The sequence below is a fragment of the Barbus barbus genome (assembly GCF_936440315.1).
Source record: "Barbus barbus genome assembly, chromosome: 8".
In the NCBI taxonomy this organism is placed as follows: Eukaryota; Metazoa; Chordata; class Actinopteri; order Cypriniformes; family Cyprinidae; genus Barbus; species Barbus barbus.
This window is the reverse complement of record NC_136736.1, coordinates 24467453-24490715: the sequence shown is the minus strand read 5'-3', so window position 1 is coordinate 24490715 and position 23263 is coordinate 24467453. Positions and strand designations below refer to the sequence as shown.

The 23263-nt window shown below is 36.5% G+C and overlaps 2 protein-coding genes across 5 annotated transcripts in view; one reads left to right on the top strand and one right to left on the bottom strand.

Moving 5' to 3' along the window:
• The window catches only part of LOC306873873 (long-chain-fatty-acid--CoA ligase 1-like), a 28121-nt gene extending 11370 nt beyond the window's left edge, over positions 1–16751 (bottom strand). Inside the window, exons 1-10 of one of the 4 annotated variants that reach the window (XM_079423387.1) lie at positions 16701–16751; positions 5269–5490; positions 2932–3046; positions 2610–2674; positions 2352–2453; positions 2008–2107; positions 1104–1279; positions 932–964; positions 737–788; positions 231–304 (exon numbers count right to left, since the gene is read on the bottom strand). In XM_079423387.1, the coding sequence (XP_079279513.1) occupies positions 231–304; positions 737–788; positions 932–964; positions 1104–1279; positions 2008–2107; positions 2352–2453; positions 2610–2674; positions 2932–3046; positions 5269–5463 (912 nt within the window). In that variant the 5' untranslated portion in view covers positions 5464–5490; positions 16701–16751. Of the gene's footprint in view, positions 1–230; positions 305–736; positions 789–931; positions 965–1103; positions 1280–2007; positions 2108–2351; positions 2454–2609; positions 2675–2931; positions 3047–5268; positions 5491–7471; positions 7831–16700 lie in introns of those variants that run through there. The other 3 variants (XM_079423389.1, XM_079423388.1, XM_079423390.1) reach the window with 3 other exon arrangements.
• Positions 16752–21354: 4603 nt separating this feature from the next.
• Positions 21355–23057, top strand: LOC306873818 (hairy and enhancer of split-related protein helt-like; the record flags this gene model as incomplete). The annotated part of the gene is given in 5 exon segments (XM_079423311.1): positions 21355–21432; positions 21434–21520; positions 22123–22227; positions 22329–22425; positions 22609–23057. Coding segments are annotated over 5 exon segments (816 nt in total).
• Between the last annotated feature and the right edge of the window lie 206 nt (positions 23058–23263).

Here is a 23263-nt window from a genome sequence, read left to right as displayed (position 1 = left end):
GGTGACTTGACAAGAAGAGGTGAACATAACAGAAAGACAGAACTTGATTTGAAGAAAACATTTACTAACATGTATTAACTGACAAAAAAAATGAAGGAGAGATGCTCCTAAAAACTTCACAGATATGATCTGTCATTTCAATCTCACTAGTTGTCATTTTTGCTCCTTTTCCAAGAAATACTTCACTACAATTAACTTTTTTACATTTATAGCACAATCTCTTGACTTACCTCTGTAACTTTTATAAAAGCAGAACAATTTGAAACTACGTTTCCATGTGTGAGCATTGCTCCCTTTGGACTTCCTGTTGGGGGAAAAAACAGATTCATTTTATTCTCTGAGCTGGAGCACTAAAAATGCCAAAATATGACAAGATATGATGAGGCAACATCTGAAGGAGACATGAAATGTGTTCTGTGTGTATGGTTTGTAAAATAAAAAAAAAGGAAATTGGACAGACAAAATTAACATTTACATTATAAATTGTAATTACAAACCAGCATGATTTTCTTTCTTTCTTTCAGTTCATAAAACCAGTCTGAATGATTTGTTCATGAATCAGACTGGTCCATTTCTCAAGTACAAATCAAATATTCAATGATTATGGTAGCCACATTTGCATATATTTTGTTCTCTTTCATGAAAAAGAATACTAATGCATTAAAGTGTTAACTACAAAATAATTCTAAGATTAACCACAATTAAATACATAGTAAATACATATAAACACTTTTACCTGTAGTTCCACTTGTGAAGCAAATCAGTGCCAGGTCCTCTGGTTTAGGTGGCTAGAAATAAAATCAAAACTAAGCTTCATTAAATTACCATGAAGCAAAAAACAAAACAAAACAATAATAAAGCAATCAAATAATCAATTCATTATTCACATATAAAGTTACAACTCTGTAAATCAGCGCTATGTTTTACTCACAATGGGCGTCTTGTAGTTCACTTTGCCAATAGCCTGCCAAAAGAAAGACTTCATTTAATGAAGCACAAATGCAAGATTAAATGGGATCACTGCTTACCAAGGGTGTCTAAGTGTGTGTGTGTGTGTGTGTGTGAGAGAGAGAGAGTGTGTGTGTCTGTGTGTGTAATCAAACCTCCAGCTCCTTGAGGCTCAGGATCTCAATGCCTTTCTGTTGTGCTTGTGCAGTCAGTTCACTGTCAAAGTCCTCCATGATCACTATGGTTGTGATGCTGTGTTTCCGGCCAGACACACAGTCCAGGATCAGATGAGCCTTATCCGTGATGTCACAGATCACAGTGGAGATGGTGGCTACAACAAAGGCTCTGTTACAACTTTCTCACAATTTCAACAACATGTCATAATGTCAACACAATTTACATCTTTAAAATCTTCAAATGAAATTAAAAATAGTTCTGGTAATTAATTAAATACTTCAATGTGATTAAATATGAAACATTTTAAATAATATCAAGTTTAGTCTGAATGGCGCAGGCTGATTCTTTAGATGCAAAAGGCTAGAAATCACATCATTATTGTACATGTTTGCATGTTGACTGGCCACTGCTGAGACAATCCGATTTAATCAGCCAATCAGATTGCTTGCTGAACTTTTAAATAGCCTGGTTCAGTGCTCGCTGTACCCTGCAGAGTTCCTCTAAAACCCTCCACCTCCCCCAGCTCCACCTGTCTAGATCTGCTACGGGATGTATGCTCTGCAGTAGCAGCATGCATAGTCAATCTAGCCATCTGAGACCTAGTACATTAATATTGTCATATCCATTATCATTCTAAAACTATTCCAAGAGTTCTCATGATTGAAATAGGATTACTAATGCTTTAATTAATAGGATTTTCTATGACTGTGAACAAAACACTTTTCTAGAATAGGACACAAAAATGGTGCTACATACGATTTTCAAAGTCCTCACTAAAATGTTTTTTTTTTCTAGTATTTATTTGCAGAATTAAAAAATGAATATAAGGGAAATATAAAACTATTGCACAGAATTGGGAAAAAATGCTGTGTGCTAGCTCACCTTTGTCAATGATATAGCTGATGGCCTCTGTACCAAGTGTATCATACAGTGGCACTGCCACCAGTGAATATGTGTAACATGCCAGCTCTGAAATCGTCCACTGCAGAAATGTGCACAAAACTTAATCAGTTGTGGAATGTACATACTTGGTTATCTTTATATAGAATTAATATAAAATGAACAAAACTGAATACGAAAGTGTTGCCACACTTGCTGTATAAGAAGCAAAGCAATCAATGTAGCAATCAAAGTGTAATCGAAGTAATTAAATTATATTTTGATCATCAAAACCATCATGTTTGAGGTAGACAGCTTCAGAAACCTGTCTGTGTGCATGTGATTACCTCTGGCCTGTTCTGTGCAAATATGCCAATGTATTTGTCTCCTGTTTGACTGTGACCTCTGTGGAGTAATGCTGAACCTGCAAACTCTGCCCTGTCTGCTACCTACACACATGAACATCATACGAAATTACATCACTTATTCAACAGCCATATCTGATCAACTACAAATGATACAGGGTTCAATAAACATACAGAGAAAAAGACCAAACTAGTTGTGGAATAAGGTTTCCAATCAATTTTGCTCTATAGCAATCTTACCTCTTTATATGAAAGCCATTTATATGGTTTGCCTGGTTTACGTGATCCCAAACAAGGACCATTATCTAAAAAAAAAAGAAAAAAAAAAAAAAAAGGGAAAAATCTTACATGATGACAAAACCTTAAAATAACAAAATCGCTTCATTTTTAGGTGAACTACTGCACTGTAAAAAAAAATAATAATAATAATAATAAAAAATAAAGTTGAGCCAACTTAAAATTAAGATGGTTGCCTTAATTTTAAGTTGACTCAACTTTTTTTTTTTTTTTGGTGTGGTGTTTAATATCTTCACGACTAGAGGCAAACAACTAGTTGACTTACTTGACACTCGTAGTCCTCGTAAGAAAAACTCATACATTGTCTGAGCATCTTTGTAGTAGTATGTCATGCATGTGTCGCTGTCCTGTAGAATAGACCGACGAGCATATCCATTACCCTGAAAAACAAAAACAAATATCTATGGTATTATGTACCTAACAATCAAATAATAACTCCTTACTCCAGGCAAAACCACCCCTGCTCGCTTCACACCAGACAGCTAATCTGGAAAGAGTGAACAGAAACAGTGCTGCAAACAGTGAATCGTCCCAGTGCTTTTAAACTGTACATTAGAAATCTTATAACATCATAACGCCAATGAAATTTGAGGACCAGAACTAAACATTAATATAATTTATGCATAATGCTTACAGCAGGCATTAGGTTTAGATAAAAAAAAATAAAAAAAAAGACAAGGCCATAGAGCTGTTAATGCTAAAGGAATTTACAGATGGTCGATGCAGTGGATCTGACTGACTTTATAGCTGTTGCCAACATGCTTCAATATGTTACCATAGCAAACATGCAAGAAATGGTGAGAATACACAAACTCTTTCAGGCAAAGACAGAAATCAAGGACATGCATCTAGAATTATACTTGTCTGGGTGAAAGAGGCTATAATTACTTAAATCCAAAGCAAAGCAAAGAACTTAAATCCAAAGCAAACGGCTATACACATAAAAAGCATGTGATGACAGAACAAGACAGAGGAATGTGATAAAAAGACCACTCTAAAAATAACTGTACCAGGCTGTTCCAGTGTTTTCAACACACATACACTACCATTCAACTGTTTTTGGCAAGTTTGACTGTTTATGTTTTTTTTTTTTAAAGGAGTCTCTTATGCTCACCAAGTACACACACACAATTATTATTATAATTTAGTTATTTTGGATTCTTCGATAAACAGAAAGCTCAAAAAGGACAGCATTCATGTTTTCTGCACAAAACCTGATTGCATGCATGTCTGAGGACAGAGATGGGTAACTCAGGAAAGAGTTCATAGATGCATACAAAAAGACAGTTGTGACATGCAGCTGGTAACTTTTTCACATGCTGGGGTAAACCCAGAGGAAGCCACAGTCTGCACTGCTGAACTGCTACAGGAAGTTTGAAAATAATCACTATTGCATCAGATGCCTTCAACCTCTAAAATGCATTCAAAGGTCTTTGACTGAAACATGTTTACTAAATTTGAACGTTAACAAAGTTTTGCAAGCTATGATGGTGTGCACGACTTCTTATGACCTTGGTGGATTTGCAAGCCATGGCTGCTTCAGTGTTGCCAGATCGGGTTGACGATTTCCAGCCCAAAAGCTCACCAAAACATGCCCACTTCAACAAAAATCAGCCCAAAATTTTAACTGCCAAAATAATGTGATAGAATTTTATTGCCATGTCAAATCAAAGTTGATAAGGACCATTTTTATCTCCTTAAAATAAAATAATGACAACAAAATAAAATAAAGATAACTCAATTTCACAGGAATATGGATCAAAACAGGGCGAATGCGTTAAAGGGAGACAGAAAATATGCTAAAATGTCCAGAAATATTTTCAAAATGGCAATCAAGAAATTAACCAATGACTTTAACCCTCGGAAAAACACATGCATCATTTTCAATGTCCACAGTAAGAATAAGCTACTTTTTGTGCAAAAAGTGCACAATAAAGTGATCAGAAAGCAATGTAATTAGCTGGCATTTACTCTCCTTCATGCACACACCCGCGACAGCCAAAAATGTTCCCAATCTGGCAACACTGGACTGCTAAGCAACTGCTGGAAACCAGAGTGCACTTATTTATTTTCAATCTTCTTGGAATCTTTGTTTTTAACCAAGTGGCCACAATGAGCATTTACAATAAAAAAAAAAAAAAAAAAAAAAAACATTTGACTTTCCAAAGTTTAAATTTATGCATCAAAAAACATTCAATAGCTTTGTTTGACGAGGTTAGTAACACTGAAACAAGATATAAGTCTTTAAGTCGTGACGTATTGTCATCAAGTGCATATCATCAAGTGCAACTGTGTATTTTGCTTTCTTTGCCAAATGATGGCATAATTAATGGTCAGTGTTCTCAAAATAAAACAGTGACCACTTTGTTGCATGTCAGAGTATTAATGTTATCATCTAAACGGTGGTTGTTTGTTTTGCATGTGGATCATATAGGTCTTTCCTGTTTATGTGGCTTCGGGAAAAAAATTTAAATATAGACCAGACGTTTTATACACAGCCTAATTCTGAGAGACTATTTTACCCTGGACCATTTCACCTTAACATTGATTTTCAAATTGGTTTTGCAGTGTAAAACTTTTGAGGAAGCATTTTGACCCTTACCTGTACCTCCACAGACTGCATGGCGAGGTCACAAGGTGGTTTAAGTGCTTTGGGACGAGTGGCCAGCCAGTATGTGGTGATGGCAGCGAATGCGCCCATGCCCATGAGGGTGTTGGTGGGTAAACTGCGTACATACTGCCTTAAGTCGTCCAGCTCAGGTATCCGCAGGTGCCGGATCAGATCCTGGGCCTGCATGGCTCTGCCAATTCAGCCTTCTCAAGTCTGAAAGAAGAAAACACAGAAGGAAGAATTTAGTGGGACAAAAAGCCTGATCGTAAGCTGAAAATCAGTTTGAAATTCATCCATTGAAGTGAATGCTACACGTGTATATTTATGATGAATATTTGGCCTTATTTCTGTGTTAACACATATTGACTGACTGACAAAAGAAAAACACATTGTGTACAAAAATGAATAAAGTAGGAGATTGTAGTTGAAGAATAATTTATTTCTTGATACAGTATTTTTTCGAATGCACAATATTCCTGCTACATTATAATAAAATATTATTAATTCTATTTATTATAAAAACAAGCTTTTTTAATCAGTATATTTTTATACATTTATCTATTTTGTACATTATAATGTGATGTGTATTTTGTTTTTAACAAACTAGATGTATAATATCATATATACACATCTAGTTTAAGAAAAAAAAAAAAAAAAAAAAAAACTCCAAATGGTCATCTTTCTTTTTATCCCTGTATTTCTCTGCCTTGTTCGTGACAGCTCTATATGAGCAGAAAATCGGCCTATAATAAAAAAGGCAATAAATATTTCAGCTGCATCAGCCCATAGCCTCTAGCTGTGTTTCTCTGTACAGTCTCTTCTCATGGAAGTGGACTAATTACAGACAGGAAGAGGGTCCTTCATTCAGCTGAGACCTCAGACTTCTGCAGCTTGACTTCTCTGCTCTAACAACAAGTTGAACATTTCCTCTAAAGGGTGGCAGCTTCTTTGTATCAGTGAGGTGTTTGCTGATAATATCTCTGAAACCACTTGGTCTTCATACTGAGGGTGAAAATAAGTTCTAAATCCTGTGAGGAGCAACTGTTAATGTGTTGTAGATAATATGGTGGGCCTTCACCTCAGAGGTCTGTGTGACATTGATGCGCTGTTTTATATGCAGACTTCTCACATTTACACTATTAGTCTAAAGTTTATAATATAAAAAGATAAACATCTCTTATGAAGACACCAAGGCTGCATTTATCGGACTAATATTGTGAAATATATAAAAAAATTTAACAGCCTTTTTGAAAGGTAGTATATCACTGTTTACACAAAAATACTAAACACAGATTAGGCATATTAATATGATTTCTGAAGGATCATGTGACACCGAAGACTGGTGCAGTGGCTGCTGAAAATTCAGCTTTACCATCACAGGAATAAATTTCTAATTTTGCAGAAAACTACAAAATTTTACAATTCATTTAAATTGTAATGATGTTTCACAATATTACTGCTTTTACAGTAAGCATAACAATACTAAAAATGTAATAATTTAGATTTTTAGTGTATTTGCACAAATTCACCAATATTGTTCCATTTGGCATCACATAATGGTAAGCAACAGAAACTTCACAGATATAAACAAAATCATGTAAGTGCAGAATAATTATTTTTATTACAATCTTATGATGAAACACATTTTGTATTATTTCTATATCTTAAATCTATTGTAATAAATCCGTCTAATCAATAAATGGAAGCAAATACTTAGTTTTTTAGTATTTACAGTGTACTCTGCACTGTAAAAAACATTCTTTTTAAATAAATCACTACTAGAGAACATCTTACAAGAAAATACAATTTCAGGTTTTCTACTTCAAAATTTTGCTACCAAAAACGGAATTAATTTCACAAAACACATAAACCAATAAAATAAAATGTCAATATCAGTTGAAGGCAGATCACCAATTTCAGTATTTCTCAAGGTGAGAACGTTCTCTAGTTTCCTTTCTACTAAAGTCCCAACACCTGACCATGAAATAATCTAAAGTTCACACACATTTACATAGCTATCGAAATGAGAACATTCCATAAAGATTATTTGCTTTATTTATTAATTGATTTTCCAATTAAGGACACCAGATTTCACCCTGATTTACCTCAATTTTGGGGGCAATATTACACCTAAAAGTATCACAAATGAAAAAACACACCAGCTTGGCATAAAACTTATGGACAAAATACTTACCCTGCAGCTCTAGTTGTTGGGTTTCTTCTGTGTGTGTTGGCCTGAATAATAGCTCATATCGTAATATGTTTTTTAAGGGACACTTTCAGCGCGTGTCTGTTGTAGTAGTTAAACTGACCTGAAGGAAACTACTGGCTATGAATAGCAGAATGACCCTCACAAACAGCAATACCACCACGTGGGGTCTCTCTCACTCTAAACTGTCACTGAATTTTCCATCTCGATTTCTTCCTTTATAGTTCTCATTTGTCTCCCACTTCTCATTTCATTCTGAATGTTTTTTACCCTTTTGGCTTCAGTATTTAAACCCTGTAGTCTGTTTAAGCAGATGCAATCGTTTGTGTGTGTGTGTGTGTGTGTGTGTGTGTGTGTGTGTGTGTGTGTGTGTGTGAGAATGAAGTGGGTCTTTCAAAACACATGGAGATGCTGGCATCCCACACATCAATACAAAGCTACTGTTGCTTTTCTTATCTCAGAAACATTAGCACACAAATCCAATCCAAAGCTGTTAGCACTGACATTTCTGTTTGTGTGCGAAATTCCTGATTAACAGCACAGTAGCTGATAGTCGTGTAGCAGATCTGCTCTCTAATACGAGAACAAGAGATGTGTGGCAGCTCAAACACTCCACTACTCAAACACAATACAGTAATTCACAAACATGAAAGAGAGAGAAAAAAAAAAAAAAAGGAAGACATTCCACATGTGCCAGAAAGTAAGCTCCCTCACACCTCTCACTGAATTTGTCAAGAACATGTGCAGGTTAAATTTGACACTAAAAATCAAAAGAAGTTAAAATTATATTTGCCTGGCCTAATTGTTAACTAACTTGTTATTAAAACATTTTCATTAACTGAAATGAAGCTAAAATAAAATATATTAGATGAAACTACGTTTCAAATAAAACTCATAAAAATAAATTAAATAAATAATTTTTTTAAACAAATTAAACTAAAAATGCTCAAAATATTAAGAAATACTAGCTATAACAGCATATGAATAATACTTAAATGACACTGGTCATCATAACACTTAAGCTCATTTACCCCCAAATTCTCATTAGCATGAAACATTTTCACTCATTTTTGTGATGTAGAAATAATAATAATCTTATTTAATTTCCAAAGGACCAGATACACAGTATATCAGCATCATATTGGTTATCGGTTGATATTAGTGACTTCTTTAATTTATTGGTGCAGATTGAACAGTTTCTATAAGATATTTAACACTGCATGAATTCACTTTTAAAAGCGTTTTTCAATGTCATTGAAGGTTTAAACATCTGTGTGTGGCTACACATTGTTAGTATAAACATGAATTGAGTAATTCCTGAAAGATGCCCTATATATGTCCACATGAGACGGTTTCTAAGAGGGTTAAATTGACGATGTGTGTGTGTGTGTGTGTGTGTGTGTGTGTGTGTGTGTGTGTGTGTGTGTGTGTGTGTGTGCGCGCGCGTGTAAATGTTAGTGCCAGCAGCTGTGTGTATCTGGCTCACAGATGGGAAATGTCATGCTGATCACATGGCAGGTCTGGCAGTGCTTGTCCTCGAAGTGAAAACTAACCTCTCTCCATACTTGGGCTGCAGACAGTATAAACCAATGACAGAGCTACACTCACAATCAGCCCACTGAGAGAAAGACCGTGAGAGTGAGGCAGACAGAAAAAGAGACAGACAGAAAGTCCCACGCCAGAAGCCAGAGGAAATTTTTATAACTCACACAACTTAAGGATTCATTTAAGTATCAACTTGACATCAGACGATTCACCTACAATTTTTTTAGAATTCCAATTAGATACAAATCAAGAAACCAATTTTCAAAAACATGAGTCACAGGAGATTCTACCAAAGGGTTCTGCATTTACTGCATTCTGAATGGGAGAAACAACTGAAATATTAAAAAGATATTGCATAAATGGAACCCAATGGAAAAAGAGAGAGACAAAGAAGCTAGAACAAACAGCTGTTCTGACACATGGCACACAGGATACCAAACTCATGACACACACACACACACACACAAAAACAACTGTAGTTCTGTAAAAGCTTAAACATGTCAAGATGAATAACTCCGGTTAACAGAGTCAGCTGCACTTAATGCTGAAAATTCACTTAGTCAAATATTTTCATATTTATTAGATTTTTTTAAATGTATAGATTATTTTTTTTCCCATTAAAATGACCAAGACTGTTTCAGAAGCTGCAATACACCCAGTGGTTTAGCAATGGTACTGTCTGCTTGGTGACCTCCTAATCAAACCTTTAATAACATTTATAGACACATTATGGAATTAACACCAAGCTTACTTAACCAATAGGCTAAAACGTGCAAATTCTCTAAAAGTCATGAGGGCACAGACACGCACAAAAACAGGAAATCAATGTCAAAAAGGAGTTTTGTGGCTTTAGCCCATGTTGTCTTCAAGGTCATTTATATAGTGTACTCTTAAAGGTTTAAATACATTACCTTACAAATATTATCTTCCTGCAAAATGGATCAGAATATTGATAAATTATGTACAATAGTATTCTCTCTGGAATGACTAGCAATAGCAAAAAAATTATAATTATTATTTATACAGTCATGGCCAAAAATATCGGCACCCTTGCAATTCTGTCCGAAAATGCAACCCTTCTCTCAGAAAATTGTTGCAGTTGCAAATGTTTTGGTACTCACGTTTATTTATTTTTTGTTTGCATTGGAACAACACACACACTAAAAAGAAAAAAAACTGAAGAAAAGTCCAAATTTGATACAATTCCACACAGAACCCAAAAAGTGCACTGGACAAAATTATTGGCACCCTTAACTTAATATTTGGTAGCACTCCCTTTAGAAAAAATAACTGAAATCAATTGCTTCCTGTAACCATGAATGAGTTTCTTACACATCTCTGTTGGAATTTTGGACCACTCTTCTTTTGCAAACTGCTCGAGGTCATTCAGATTTGAAGGATGCCTTCTCCCAACTGCTGTTTTGAGATCTCTCCACAGGTATTCTATGGGATTCAGATCTGGACTCATTGCTGGCCATTTCAGAACTCTCCAGCACTTTGTTTGTAACCATTTCTGAGTGCTTTTTGAAGTGTGTTTCGGGTCGTTGTCCTGCTGGAAGAGCCATGACCTCTGGTAGAGACGCAGCTTTCTGACACTAGCCACTATGTTGCGCCCCAAAATTCTGTGGTAATCGTCAGATTTCATGAGACCGTTCACACAGTCAAGGCATTCAGTGCCAGAAGCAGCAAAGCAACCCCAAAACATCTTTGAACCTCCACCATGTTTGACTGTAGGGACTGTGTTCTTTTCTTTAAAGGCCTCATTTCTTTTTCTGTAAACAATGCCATGATGTCCTTTACCAAAAAGCACTACTTTTGTCTCATCGGTCCACAGTATGTTCTCCCAGAAGGATTGTGGTTGTCACATAAGTTTTGCAAACTCCAGTCTTGCTTTTTTTATGCCTTTGTGTCAGCAGTGGTGTCCTCCTGGGTCTCCTACCATAGCGTCCCTTTTCATTCAGATGGAGACGGATAGTGCGAGCTGACACGGTTGTACCTTGTGTCTGCAGATCAACTTGAGTTTGTTTGGAAGTTAATCAGGGTTCTTTATCCACCATTTGAACAATCCTTTGTTGTAATATTTCATTAATTTTTGTCTTCCGTCCAGGTCCAGGGAGGTTAGCTACAGTGCCATGGGCTGTAAACCTATTCATGAGATTGCGCACAGTGGACACAGGAACATTAAGATCTCTGGATGGACTTGTAGCCTTGAGATTGTCCATGTTTTTCCACAATTTTCTCTCTCAAATCCACAGACACTCTTTACACTTCTTTCTTTTCTCCATCCTCAGTGTGACACACAACACAAAGGTTAAGTCAACTTTTTTCCATTTTAACTGGTTGCAAGTGTGATTACTATATTGCCCACACCTGTTACTTGCCACAGGTATGTCTAAATACAAATTACAGGAGCGTCACATGCTTAAAAAGCAATTATTTCTTACAATTTTGACAAGGTGTCAATTTTGTCCAGTCCATTTTTGAGTTGAAATTATCAAGTTTGACTTTTCTTTTTTTGTGCTGTTGACTATAATTTTTTTTTTTTACTTTTTGGCTAGTTATATATATATATATATATACACACACGCACACTGAACAAAATTATAAGCGCAGCACTTTTGTTTTTGCCCCCATTTTTCACGAGCTGAACTCAAAGATCTAACACTTTTTCTATGTACACAAAAGGCCTATTTCTCTCAAATATTGTTCACAAAAAAGTGTTGCGTTTGTAATTTTGTTCAGTGTATATATATATATATATATATGCGGTTTTTGGAATTGAAAACGCATCAACAATGCACTGAAATGCATGTCTGTCTAACTGGTTCTTTTTTTCTGCATTAGTACAGCACCTCTGCTTTTTTACATTTCTGAGAAGTCAAACTGGACATTTGGCCCTTAGTACTGTAATATGTAGTGTAATTTCAGGAATTGTATCTCATAAAACTGACATCTGCATAACCTTCATAATTTCATAACTCCATCAGCGGCCCATTCAGATGTAGAGATTATTTTTTGGACAAAAGATTGTGGTCAAATATATTCCCTACTCTCCAGTCTGTTAGGGCATCATTGAACTATTCATGAAGGAAAGAGAGCTAAAGCACACTGGTCTAGATGGATGTTTTTGTCAGTCTATGTATTGATAATCAGAGAAAAGCAATGCAATCCAAGAGACTTGATTGTATGAGAGACTTGCAGTTCCATGGCTGTAATAATCATAGCACTGATAATCTAAAAAGGAACTTCAGGAGGAAAATTCAGGAGCACTATCATTTTATTTGTCCATTAGTTTTACAAAATATGTATACAATATATTAATAGCTTTTATGGATAAATTAAACAAATATATGACATTATGTCTGAGCCATTGACCCAATTCAGTCGAGAACTGATTTGTTGTTATAGAAAGAAGCTATTAAAGAGAGACAAAGGCAACTGACTGACAGAGACCTAGCCTCAAGATCATCAACACGTACATTAATAGACAAGAAGCACAAGGAGAAGAACAATGTCACATTCTGGAAGAGAAAAAATTACCACATTTTGATGAAAATGTATCCACCCGCACAAATTGATCCTCTGCACTGAATAGGTGCACATTCACTTCTGGCAGAGCATAAGTCCATAATTCATAATATTATCTCCTTCTGTGAAAAAGTCAATCCTTTGTTGTCCTCTCACATACAGGTGCATCTCAAAAAATTAGAATATCGTGAAAAAGTTTTTTTCTTGTAACTTATTTCAAAAAGTGAAACTTTCATACATTTTAGATTCATTACATGTAAAGTAAAACATTTCAAAAGTTTTGTTTTAATTTTGATGATTAGAGCTTACAGCTCATGAAAGACAAATCCATTATCTCAAAATATTTGAATATTTCCTAAGATCAATCAAAAAAAGGATTTGCAAAACAGAAAAGATCAAGTTCTTTAAAGTATGTTCATTTATTCATTTGCACCAAATACTTGGTCGTGGCTCCTTAGTTCAAACTCCAGCATCAGTAAGGAGTGGCATTGAAGCGATCATCCTGTGGCACTGCTGAGGCACTATTGAGCCTTCAGCTCGTCTGTATTGTTGGATCGACTGTTTCTCATCTTTCTCTTGAAAATATCCCATAGATTCCATATGGGGTTCAGGTCAGGCATGTTGGCTGGCCAATCAAGCACTGTAATATCATGGTCAGCAAAGCACTTGGAAGTGGTTTTGGCACTGTGGGCAGGTGCTAAAGTCCTGCTGGAAAAGGAAATCAGCATCTCCATAAAGCTTGTCAGCAGATGGAAGCATAAAGTGCTCCAAAATCTTCTGGTAAACGGCTGCATTGACTGTGGACTTGATAAAACACAATGGACCAAAACCAGCAGACGTCATGGCATCCCAAATCATCACTGACTTCAGCTTCATTCCACTCCTTGTGAAGCTCTACCATGTGTTTGAATCAGCTTTGCTTGACAGTATTCTCAAGCTTGCAGTCATCCCTGTTGCTTGTTTTCCAATTTCTTCCTTCCAGTCAACTTTGCATTTAAAATGCTTTGATACAGCACTCTGTAAACAGCCACACCTTTCAGTAATGACCCTCTTTGTGGAGGGTGTCAATGTTCATCTTCTGGATCATTGCCAAGTCAGCAGTCTTCCCCATTATTGTGGTTTCAAAGAACAAGAGATGCTCAGAATTTATACTGTATGGATGGTCATTAATTGAAACTCAAATGTAAATATTCTAATATTTTGAGATACTGGATTTTTGACTTTCATGAGCTGTTAGCTCTAATCATCAAAATTAAAACAAAAAAAAAACTTTTGAAATGTTTTACTTTACATGTAATGAATCTAAAATATATGAAAGTTTTACTTATTGAAATAAGTTACAAGAAAAAAGATTATTTTGAGATGCACCTGTACATGACAATTTTGGACTGTAAATGGTGCTTGATCTGTAAATGTTTCTCTCCTGATTCAGACGAGACAACTTTTTCAACTATAAAAAGTAATATTATGGATATAGGAATGGTATGAAGTTAAACATGTCTTACTGATGGATTTTGTTACAAACATGCAGCTTTTCGCAGCTTTTAAATTGGTGAACTGGAGTTGTTTGGATTACTTGTGGATTATTGTTTTGTTTTTATCATCTTGGCCTCTCATTCTGATGGCACCCACTCTTATTCCTTAATGTTGCTATGCATTCAATGACATTTACAACTCATTTACTTCCAACTTACATTATTTCACCAATCATCAAACAGTCTTAATGACAGACACAGAGTGAGTGTGTTCACAACTATACATATTTGTGCTTTTCTACGATCTCATTCTGCACATTTTCAGACTTTTCATATGAATCTCATTATTACAAAGGCAGTGCAGGCTTGATTATAGTCTGAAATGGGCTTGGTCATGTTTGAACTCTTTCTAGCTGAACCACACCTAAATCTTTCTATAACAAGTTTAAAAGTGGAGCAGTACATAATACAAACCATTTTCTACAGAAGCCCAGAGGGCAGTTTTGGCTTTTGCGAGAAGAATTACAATAGAAATGGAAGATCTGAAATTCGAGACCGGTGCTTTTATCTGTAAACCTGTTAAATATATTAAATAACAGATGAGAACACATTTTGATTGGTAACCACATCAACAGGTGTTATTCTGTAGTGGGGCAACTATCCTCTTTTACTTTAAGCTGATGATACACGGGGTGACTTTCTGAGCAATTTTGTCTAATACTAGTGGAAAAAATTCTGAAAAACAGATTCTGTCAAAAGTTTATAGAATATGCAAACAATCACTACAAAGAACAAGAAGTAAACATTTCTATGCAACCTTAACTTTGAAAGAAGGTTAATGACGTGACCACAAAACCCGAAGATGCAGAACAAACTGTCTGCATGAATATGAGAAAAACAGAAGGAAATGAAAACAGCATAACCTCAGCCTGCTAGACCGCCAAAATTCCAAACATTCCTGAGCGGGTCTGCTGCTCATATACTACAACCCTACAGTTTAAAATCTCAACCACAACATATTCACACACTATCACTTTGTTTCACACACATAAATCATGCATTTAACTGATTTGATGAGAAGAATGATAGTCATCACATTTAAAAAAAAAAAAACATGAGCAGACAAGTTGTGAGAACAGTTTCTTAGCCTACCACAATATAGAAAAAAAAAATGTTTCATATAATATATATATATATATATATATATATATATAGTGTTTCATGCAAGACTTAGCCTATTTGAAACTAATTCTTACATTATCTTGTATGCTTTTAAAATATAGGAAAAGTGTGAATTGCTTAAGTACATTTTAATAAATTGCATAAATATAATTCCCCTGATGTGATTATGATCCAAAAATAAATCCATCAACGAAATGAGGCCAAATTAACTGTGTTTTCTTGTCTGCAAACCTGTTGCATAACCATGTTCTATTTGAACCTTTATTAGACCATGTTTATTTTTTTCATCAAATAAATGGCATGTCAGGCATTGCAGGTTAAATGGTTAGTTCAGGATACAGCCTATATTTTGTGATGGCCAGTGATATGTGATATGGAAACGCAAATGGGAGGTTACACGACAAGAAGTGATGCCACAACATGCCGTGGACAAGAGCTGCATTGTTTCCATGTCCGATTCCGTTCTGTATTCGCTAATTAACTAACAATAGAGCGGGCGAAGCACCGACAAGCGTCTCCAAGCACGCTCCATCTCCGCCCCTCTCTTTGTCTTCACACGATCCTCCGCTGAACTTCAGCCATCTCTGACTGTCTCTGATAGAGGAGTGCCAAGGAAATGCACGTTGGGTTAACACTTCTATTGTGAGAAAATGTTTTAACATTCTCTATTTTTTCTTCTAAATACGCCAGATGTGGAAGCGCTCTCTCCTGCGCTCACTCGTGCTTTGCGATGTTCAGTTCGTGATTGATTTATTCTATTGAGTCGGATCTTTTCAATGAATCGATTGAACCAGTTTACAAAATCAACCTGTGCGATTCGATCACGATTTGGACGGAATTTGTTCATAAACTAAGAAATCAATTCATTTACTACATAAAAACTGAAGTCAACAGTTACTGAACCGATATGATCGATCGATTCGACCTATGACTGAGCTGATGGTATAATCATGTGGAGTGAACCACATGTGGAGTGATGGGGAAGTTACTTTTAATAGCATTAATATTAGAAATTATACAGATACAGCGCACAGGAACTGTATGAGACACATACATAGAGCAGGATTTAATACATTACATATTATTTACAGTAGACGAAATATTTATTATGCAACAATTGCATGTCAGAAGCCACGTGAGTTTACGCATTGAAACCATTGCAGTCTATGGTTGACACGAACTGTTCAAAAGAACCGATTGAACCAAATGAACTTGATTCTTCCAACCACCACACTACTCTGCTTCAAAAAGAACTCGCTGCATAAAAACATCCCCAAACACGGCATCATCGCTGCATTTATGTGTTAAACCGAGCATGCATATGAGGCTGAACAGATGTAGTGACGCACAATTTGCATTTGAACGCTTTTCTCCGTGATATATTTATTAATGTGCACGGTTTGGATGTTTTCAAGCGTTATTCATTTCAATCTATTGAAATAATGATATCAGTCCAGCCAAGATTAAGGTAGAATTGCACAAACCTGAGTGGTGTTGTAGCGTCCACAGCGCTGTTATTTGAAGGCGTGTATGTGGCTCTCCGCGCTGTCTTCAGATAGCACACCGGGCGCTCGACCAATCAGAACACTCGTTTCATATTTTTACGCGTACGAAGTGAAAGAATGAGATTAATTGGCTCACAAATAAAACAGGATGAAGCTTCAGTTTTTTTTTCTAAACACCATAAGGTGAAGCTAGCCCAGGGTTCCTCAAATCTTGATCAAACTCAGGTGTGTTTGATTAGGGTCTGCAGGAATGTGGATCTCGTAGGCCAGATTTGAGGATCCCTGAGCTAGCATGTCCTAATTATGAGTTATAAAAATATAAGACGGCATACGCAGTGTTGTGATAAATATAAACTGCAACGTTCACTAATAAAGCAAGTAGAAGCTTCTGTTGTTTTCTGTACACCATGAGGTGAGGTGAAGTAATAAATATGAGTTATAAAAATATGAGACAAGTACCGTCTATTAGTCTAGCTATCAACCTACGCCTTCTCTGTTGACCATAATATAACAACATTTTAGTGTTTTAATAAACTTTAATCCAAGTAATTAGCCTACAATTTCTGCATTTTATTTTTCAGTTACAATAAACTCTTCCATGGCCACATAAATGATCACGGTTAAACTACCTGGCTGCTTATACAACGTGGAGTGGAGAAGGGGTAGGATTAAATAAGCTTTTGCTTCTTCCTACTCCTTTTTGGACATGTATAAATTCAAATTATTTTGTATTGTTTTGTTTTGACTATATTTATTTACATGTTCGAAATAAACGTTTCAATCAATCAATCAATCAATCAAAATACAGGTCCAATATGAACTGAGTACTGAGATCTGAGAAGTGTATCAAAAAAAGTGCTAATTCTTTCTTTCAACAGGAGTTTAGTTTACTTCTACATGATAATAGCTATGTCTCCCTCTAGTGAGCAAGACGGCGCCATGACTAGCGTTCATGTTTAGGATACATTTATGAGGGGGAAAACGAGACATAAAGAAAGCTATTGTTTCGCCCTTTTAAATTTATTCAGCGAGCAATAGATTTATATTTGATTTCGGGCTATTTTTCTGAATATTAAGGATGCTCTATTGTGATGCACGAACAATGCTGAATGTCTCGTGTGAAGTGATGCAGAGGAGACTCACGGTGGCGCGCGAAGCTAAAGGATTGTGTGTGTCCCTGGCCTGGGGTCACCACGGGTCGCCGCCTCTCGCATGACAACACATCGTCTGGAGGATCAGCATTTTTTCCCATCAACGTAAGAATTTCAAATCTAACAATTGCGCGCAACATACTAAATGACAAAAGTTTATAGTAGGCATATACTTGCAGATGCAATTGCATTTTTAGATGCAATTTAGTTGCTAACTAAAATAAAGAGCTAATACAACTAATGAACTAATAATGTTGTAACTATTGTCTGACCCCCCAAAAAATCATACTAATAAAAAGTCATAACTGAATACACATTTTTAATATAACGAATTCAAAATTCTAAAGTATTTTTTAAGACAATGGCTTCAAAGTCGACGTGTCAATTTTGTTGAAATCTCCACACGATGGCGCTTTGGATTTAGTTGTAATATACCAATATATCTAAGGCATCTTCAAACATTTGCTTTAACTATTAAGTCTTCTAATCAAGTTCTGAGAAGGTCATGATCATTATAGGCAAACAATATAATATAAATGATCAGTATTATTTAGGCTATCTATTTTTAATCCGTATTATCACACTTGAAAAAATGAGATGTTTTATCTATCAGAAATTTAAATAATAAAAAAAAGACAGAAAAAAAGATTATAGTGTAAAGGCAGTAGCAGAGAGCAATGAGCAGGACTTTTTAAACCACCCTTTAAAAGATTTGCCGTAGCAACCCTTCACACAAGCGAAAGCATTCCCTCCTGTCCGAGAAAGCCCAGACTGGTTAGTGTGTCTGTGAAAAAGTCTTAGGTTGGTTGGGAAATAAGGCGAACTGTACTGCTGTAATCAGGGTGACATGCATGACTGCGCTCCTCTAATTCTCTTTCACATGGATAGATCCTTACAGACAGAGTTCAGCTTTCAGGTAGCCCCTCTTTAAGACTGTGATCCCCATACAGACGCGTGTTTAGACAGCTTTAAACAGCTATATGGCACAGCAATGAAACATTGATACGACAATTAGTAGATTTTATCACTTTTCTCGGATACAAACACCTTTTCCCAGATCGATACTTTTTTATATATATTATACTCATTTTTGTCCATTCATTATTCCATTTATTAGTATTTTTTTTTTATTAGTAGTGTAATTCCAAACGTTTTATAGGCCTAATATTAATTACCAGTGTATGGAAATGAAAAACAAAAACAAAACAATAATAAATCTTGTGATTCAGAAAAAAATATCTTGTCATTCAGAGGGCTTTTAAACAGTCTAACATGACAGTCATACATATAATTATTTTAAAAAGCATTTTTATTTTTATTATTATTTCTTTTTTATGTTTAAAGGGTAGGCTAACGTACGCACTTGACATTAAAACAAACCCAAGAGTTAAGAGTTTGGTTATTTTGTAGTTTTTACTCTTTAGAGCGTAATTTTAAAGTACAAAATATACATTTTACATGTTATAACATATTTTATAATTTTATAATATCGACAATTATCAACACAACGATAAAAAAGTGTGCATGTGAATAGTTCACGCAGTGTAATATTTGTATGAAAATATATCAGAAATGTGTAAAAACATTTAAAATCAGGCTTTTGAGAACACAGTTGTAGTTATAGTTTTTTTAATATAACGGATATCATTACTAGCATTAAATATGGGATGAACTTATGTAACGTACAATGATGCTTTGGTGCAGCTTTGTGCATTATTTTTGATCTTTTAAATGTTACTTCCAAAGAAACATGAATGTGGAATATCAGCTCATTCTTAAGATGTTAAAATACAGTAATCTGTTTTGTGTTGGTTTGTTTGGTGTAATGTTGGACAATTAAATTACATTGTGGTAGGAGAAAATTCTGTTGACGTATTGATCTTCTTCAATGCAAAACACACGTTTACAAAAAAAAAAAAACAGATCATAAATAGTCACATTACAGAACTTAAGATACCGAAAGCAAGTTAAAAAGGTTTGTTGTGTCTGCTCCAAAGAGCGTTTGCATAAAATTTTGTGGTAAATTCAACAATAAAAGTAATGGGATTTTATGCTTTAGTCTGTTTCACTGGTGCTTTTCTTTTGCGCGCTGTATAAAAAGTCTCTGTTGCTTTGGATATCCAAAGGGCTTGAATTGTTTAAAAGAAAGAAAAAGAAAAAAAAACCCTCACATCTTTGATTTTTCCCTCCACGATGCAACACGATCTCGCACTTTAAAGCATAGCCAACCTTCAGGATTAAAACGTTCCCAGTGAGAAAAAAGCAGAAGATCCAGGCGTTTTGGCGCATGAAGTCCGAGGCTGGGAGCCTGGGAGAACACAATAAACCTGTTGTTAACCTTGCTGTGAAAATATGTTTGATGAAAACAGCCAATTGTTGTATGAAATGTATTCAAGTATAAAATAATGCCCTTTGTTGGGCACAAACTTGAGCAATGTGGGGGTACAAAAGTCCCCTGTGGCATGAATTGCGCTTTGGCGTCGCCACTTGGCGCGTTACCCAGACCCCTCTATACGCGATTGTTTCTTTCTTTCTAATGACATTTACCGGATCAAAACATGCTGTTAATTCGATCAGAAAGCTTCACCCTTCACAACAATACCAGAATAATTTCTCCCAAAGTTTGTTAAGTTGACCGAAATTAGGCAAATGAATAGAGGTCTCCAGGCGCAGGTGACGGAGAATAATGCGCGTCAGAACCAGCTGCATTTTTCTTTATTTCTCCTTTTCTTTTCTTTCACTGCATTATTAAAATTTAGGCCAATGAAACTATTCATTCCGCTCAATAGACATTTTCTTATAGGATAATAGGATACAAATTGAGCCCCTCTGAAGGGAATCCAGCGGTGGGTAACCCTCGTGTGCCAAAGACGGCTAGAGTCTCTAACATGGTCGGAGGGGCCGCTCGTGTGCCAGGCCGGGTCCCCACACCTGCCGAGGCCCCTAACAAAACTAGAGAATGTAAACAAAAACCCGACCGTAGCCCATGAAAGATGGACGTGTCACCAAGTCGTGTGAGAAACGCTGCGAACAAACGGGGGGACTCCGTCTCCAAAAGGTCTCCCCTGAACTCGGCGGAACAGCCTATTATGTGCTTACTTAATTACTATAATAACAGTAGACAGGCTTTAAACCTGAGACGGGCTTTGGATGGAAGTTAAGATTTCTTGCTGGGTCCCATAAACAGGCGATCGTGTGAGAAACGCGACGTGGAACAGAAAGAGACGCCTTGCTCAGGGGGCTTTGTTTTCATTGCGCGCGCTGCGCTGCGCTCGCTCTCGAGTCATCTCCAGCAAGGCCTGTTACTATGCAAATAATATTCTACAACCCATCACGTGTCTTTAGATAGGCCACGTGGATTAACAAAGTAGGTCTGCCCCCCCGCTAGCCCACAGCTTCAGGTTTTACTATTTCTTTAACTGATCCTAAGTGCACACATTAACCAAAAGCTCGCCTTTAATCCTATGGAATAATTTAGGGCCATGGATGCGCCAGCGCTTTATAAGCGGCTGCCTCCAGTCGGCACATCTCAGTCTGAAGCGTCTGGAATCAGGAGAACCTACTAGTCTAGCTACAATAGTTTCACAATTCTATCATTTGTTTCTAGTTTTTTACCAAATGATGGCGTCTAAGATGAAGGATCGCAAGGTACGTGGATACTTTAGTGGCACACACATGGTGCCAGTAACTGCATGCAGTCCAAATACTCCTTGAATGTTTTTAGATTTTTCTACCGCTATTATAACTAATTAACATGTTTCGCGTGATGTCAGCTTTTTCCAGAATTGCACAATATTGATATTTTCTACCGAAACAAGCATTACAGCATTGCTCGCGCGCATTTTCAGAAGACTACATTAAGGATAATAGACCTGTAGATATTACTTGATTTCCCTGGTCTTGCAATTGATGCAAGCCAGTGTTTTATGCTAATTCAATGAATTATATGTTTTCACTTTATTGCGATGTAAAAGCGCTTTCCGTCATGTATGCATGTTTTGCGCGCGGGGAAACAGAGCGCAGCGCGGCTCTCCATATGACTCATAACTTATGTATAGGCTATGACAAATGTAATTTACTGTATGGCACTTTATCGAGTGAATATATTATATTATAACTTCATATTCGTTGATTGCTTTTTACATTTAGTGAAACTTGTGCAGCACACAATGCAACCAAGCTTATTTTGTGTTTGGTACTGGTGCTTTTCTTCCCTTAACTTACTATTATCTTATGTTCTCTTCCCACAGAAAACTCCTGTTTCTCACAAGGTCATTGAGAAAAGAAGAAGAGACCGAATCAACAGATGTCTAAACGAGTTGGGAAAGACAGTTCCTATGGCACTGGCTAAACAGGTGCGCAGCTAAAACATTCAATGAGTTTAAGTGCGCTAAGTGTTCATGTCTGCATTAATTGTTAGTGTATGATAACTGACAGACCTCCTACATTAAAACAGAATTCTGGGAAACTCGAGAAAGCAGAAATCCTGGAAATGACTGTGCAGTATCTGCGCGCGCTCCACTCTGCAGACTTCCCGCGCGGGAGAGAAAAAGGTGCGTAAGAATACCGAGAAACAACTTTACATACATTAAAATGAACAGATTTAATACGTCTATTAAAGCATTTAAATACGACTCCTCGCTCACATCGTGAAAGTAAAATGATTCAGTTTTTAAAACACCAAATCCAGTCCTTTCTTCCCTGCTGATTTCAAACAACGTTCTTTGTTTTCGCAGGAGAACTGCTGACAGAATTTGCGAATTACTTTCACTACGGCTATCACGAGTGCATGAAGAACCTCGTTCACTATCTGACCACTGTGGAGCGAATGGAGACCAAAGACACCAAGTACGCACGGATCCTCGCCTTCCTGCAGTCCAAAGTCGTTACCGAGCCCGTGTTTGGCTCGTTAGGCACCATCTCTCCAGACCCTACGGACCTTCTGTGCCAGCTGGAGTACCAGAGTCCAAGTCCAACCGAGTCAGTGTTTCAGCAGAGCCCTCCCGGACACTTTTCCTGGCACAGCTCGGCGCGGAGTCCCACGCTCGCGTACCCAGCGATGTCTCAGCACAGCGGATACTTGTCACCGGTTCAGGGACTCGATCACCATTACATGAACTTCATTGGGCACTCACACCCACACAATGCCTTCAGCTTACACAATGCACAACACGCTGCTCTGTAAAATACGTCTGCAGATGTCCTTAATTTATACATGTGTACATGTTTTATTTTAATAAGTAGATATATCATGAAATAAATGATGTTTGAATAAGATTCTGTGTTTGGCACGATGTTGGAAGTTCTTTATCATAGAATTGATGTAGTGTGTTCTCTTTGGGATAAAATTATCAGTCATTGTTTTTTAAAATCAGCTTCTAAATCCACTAA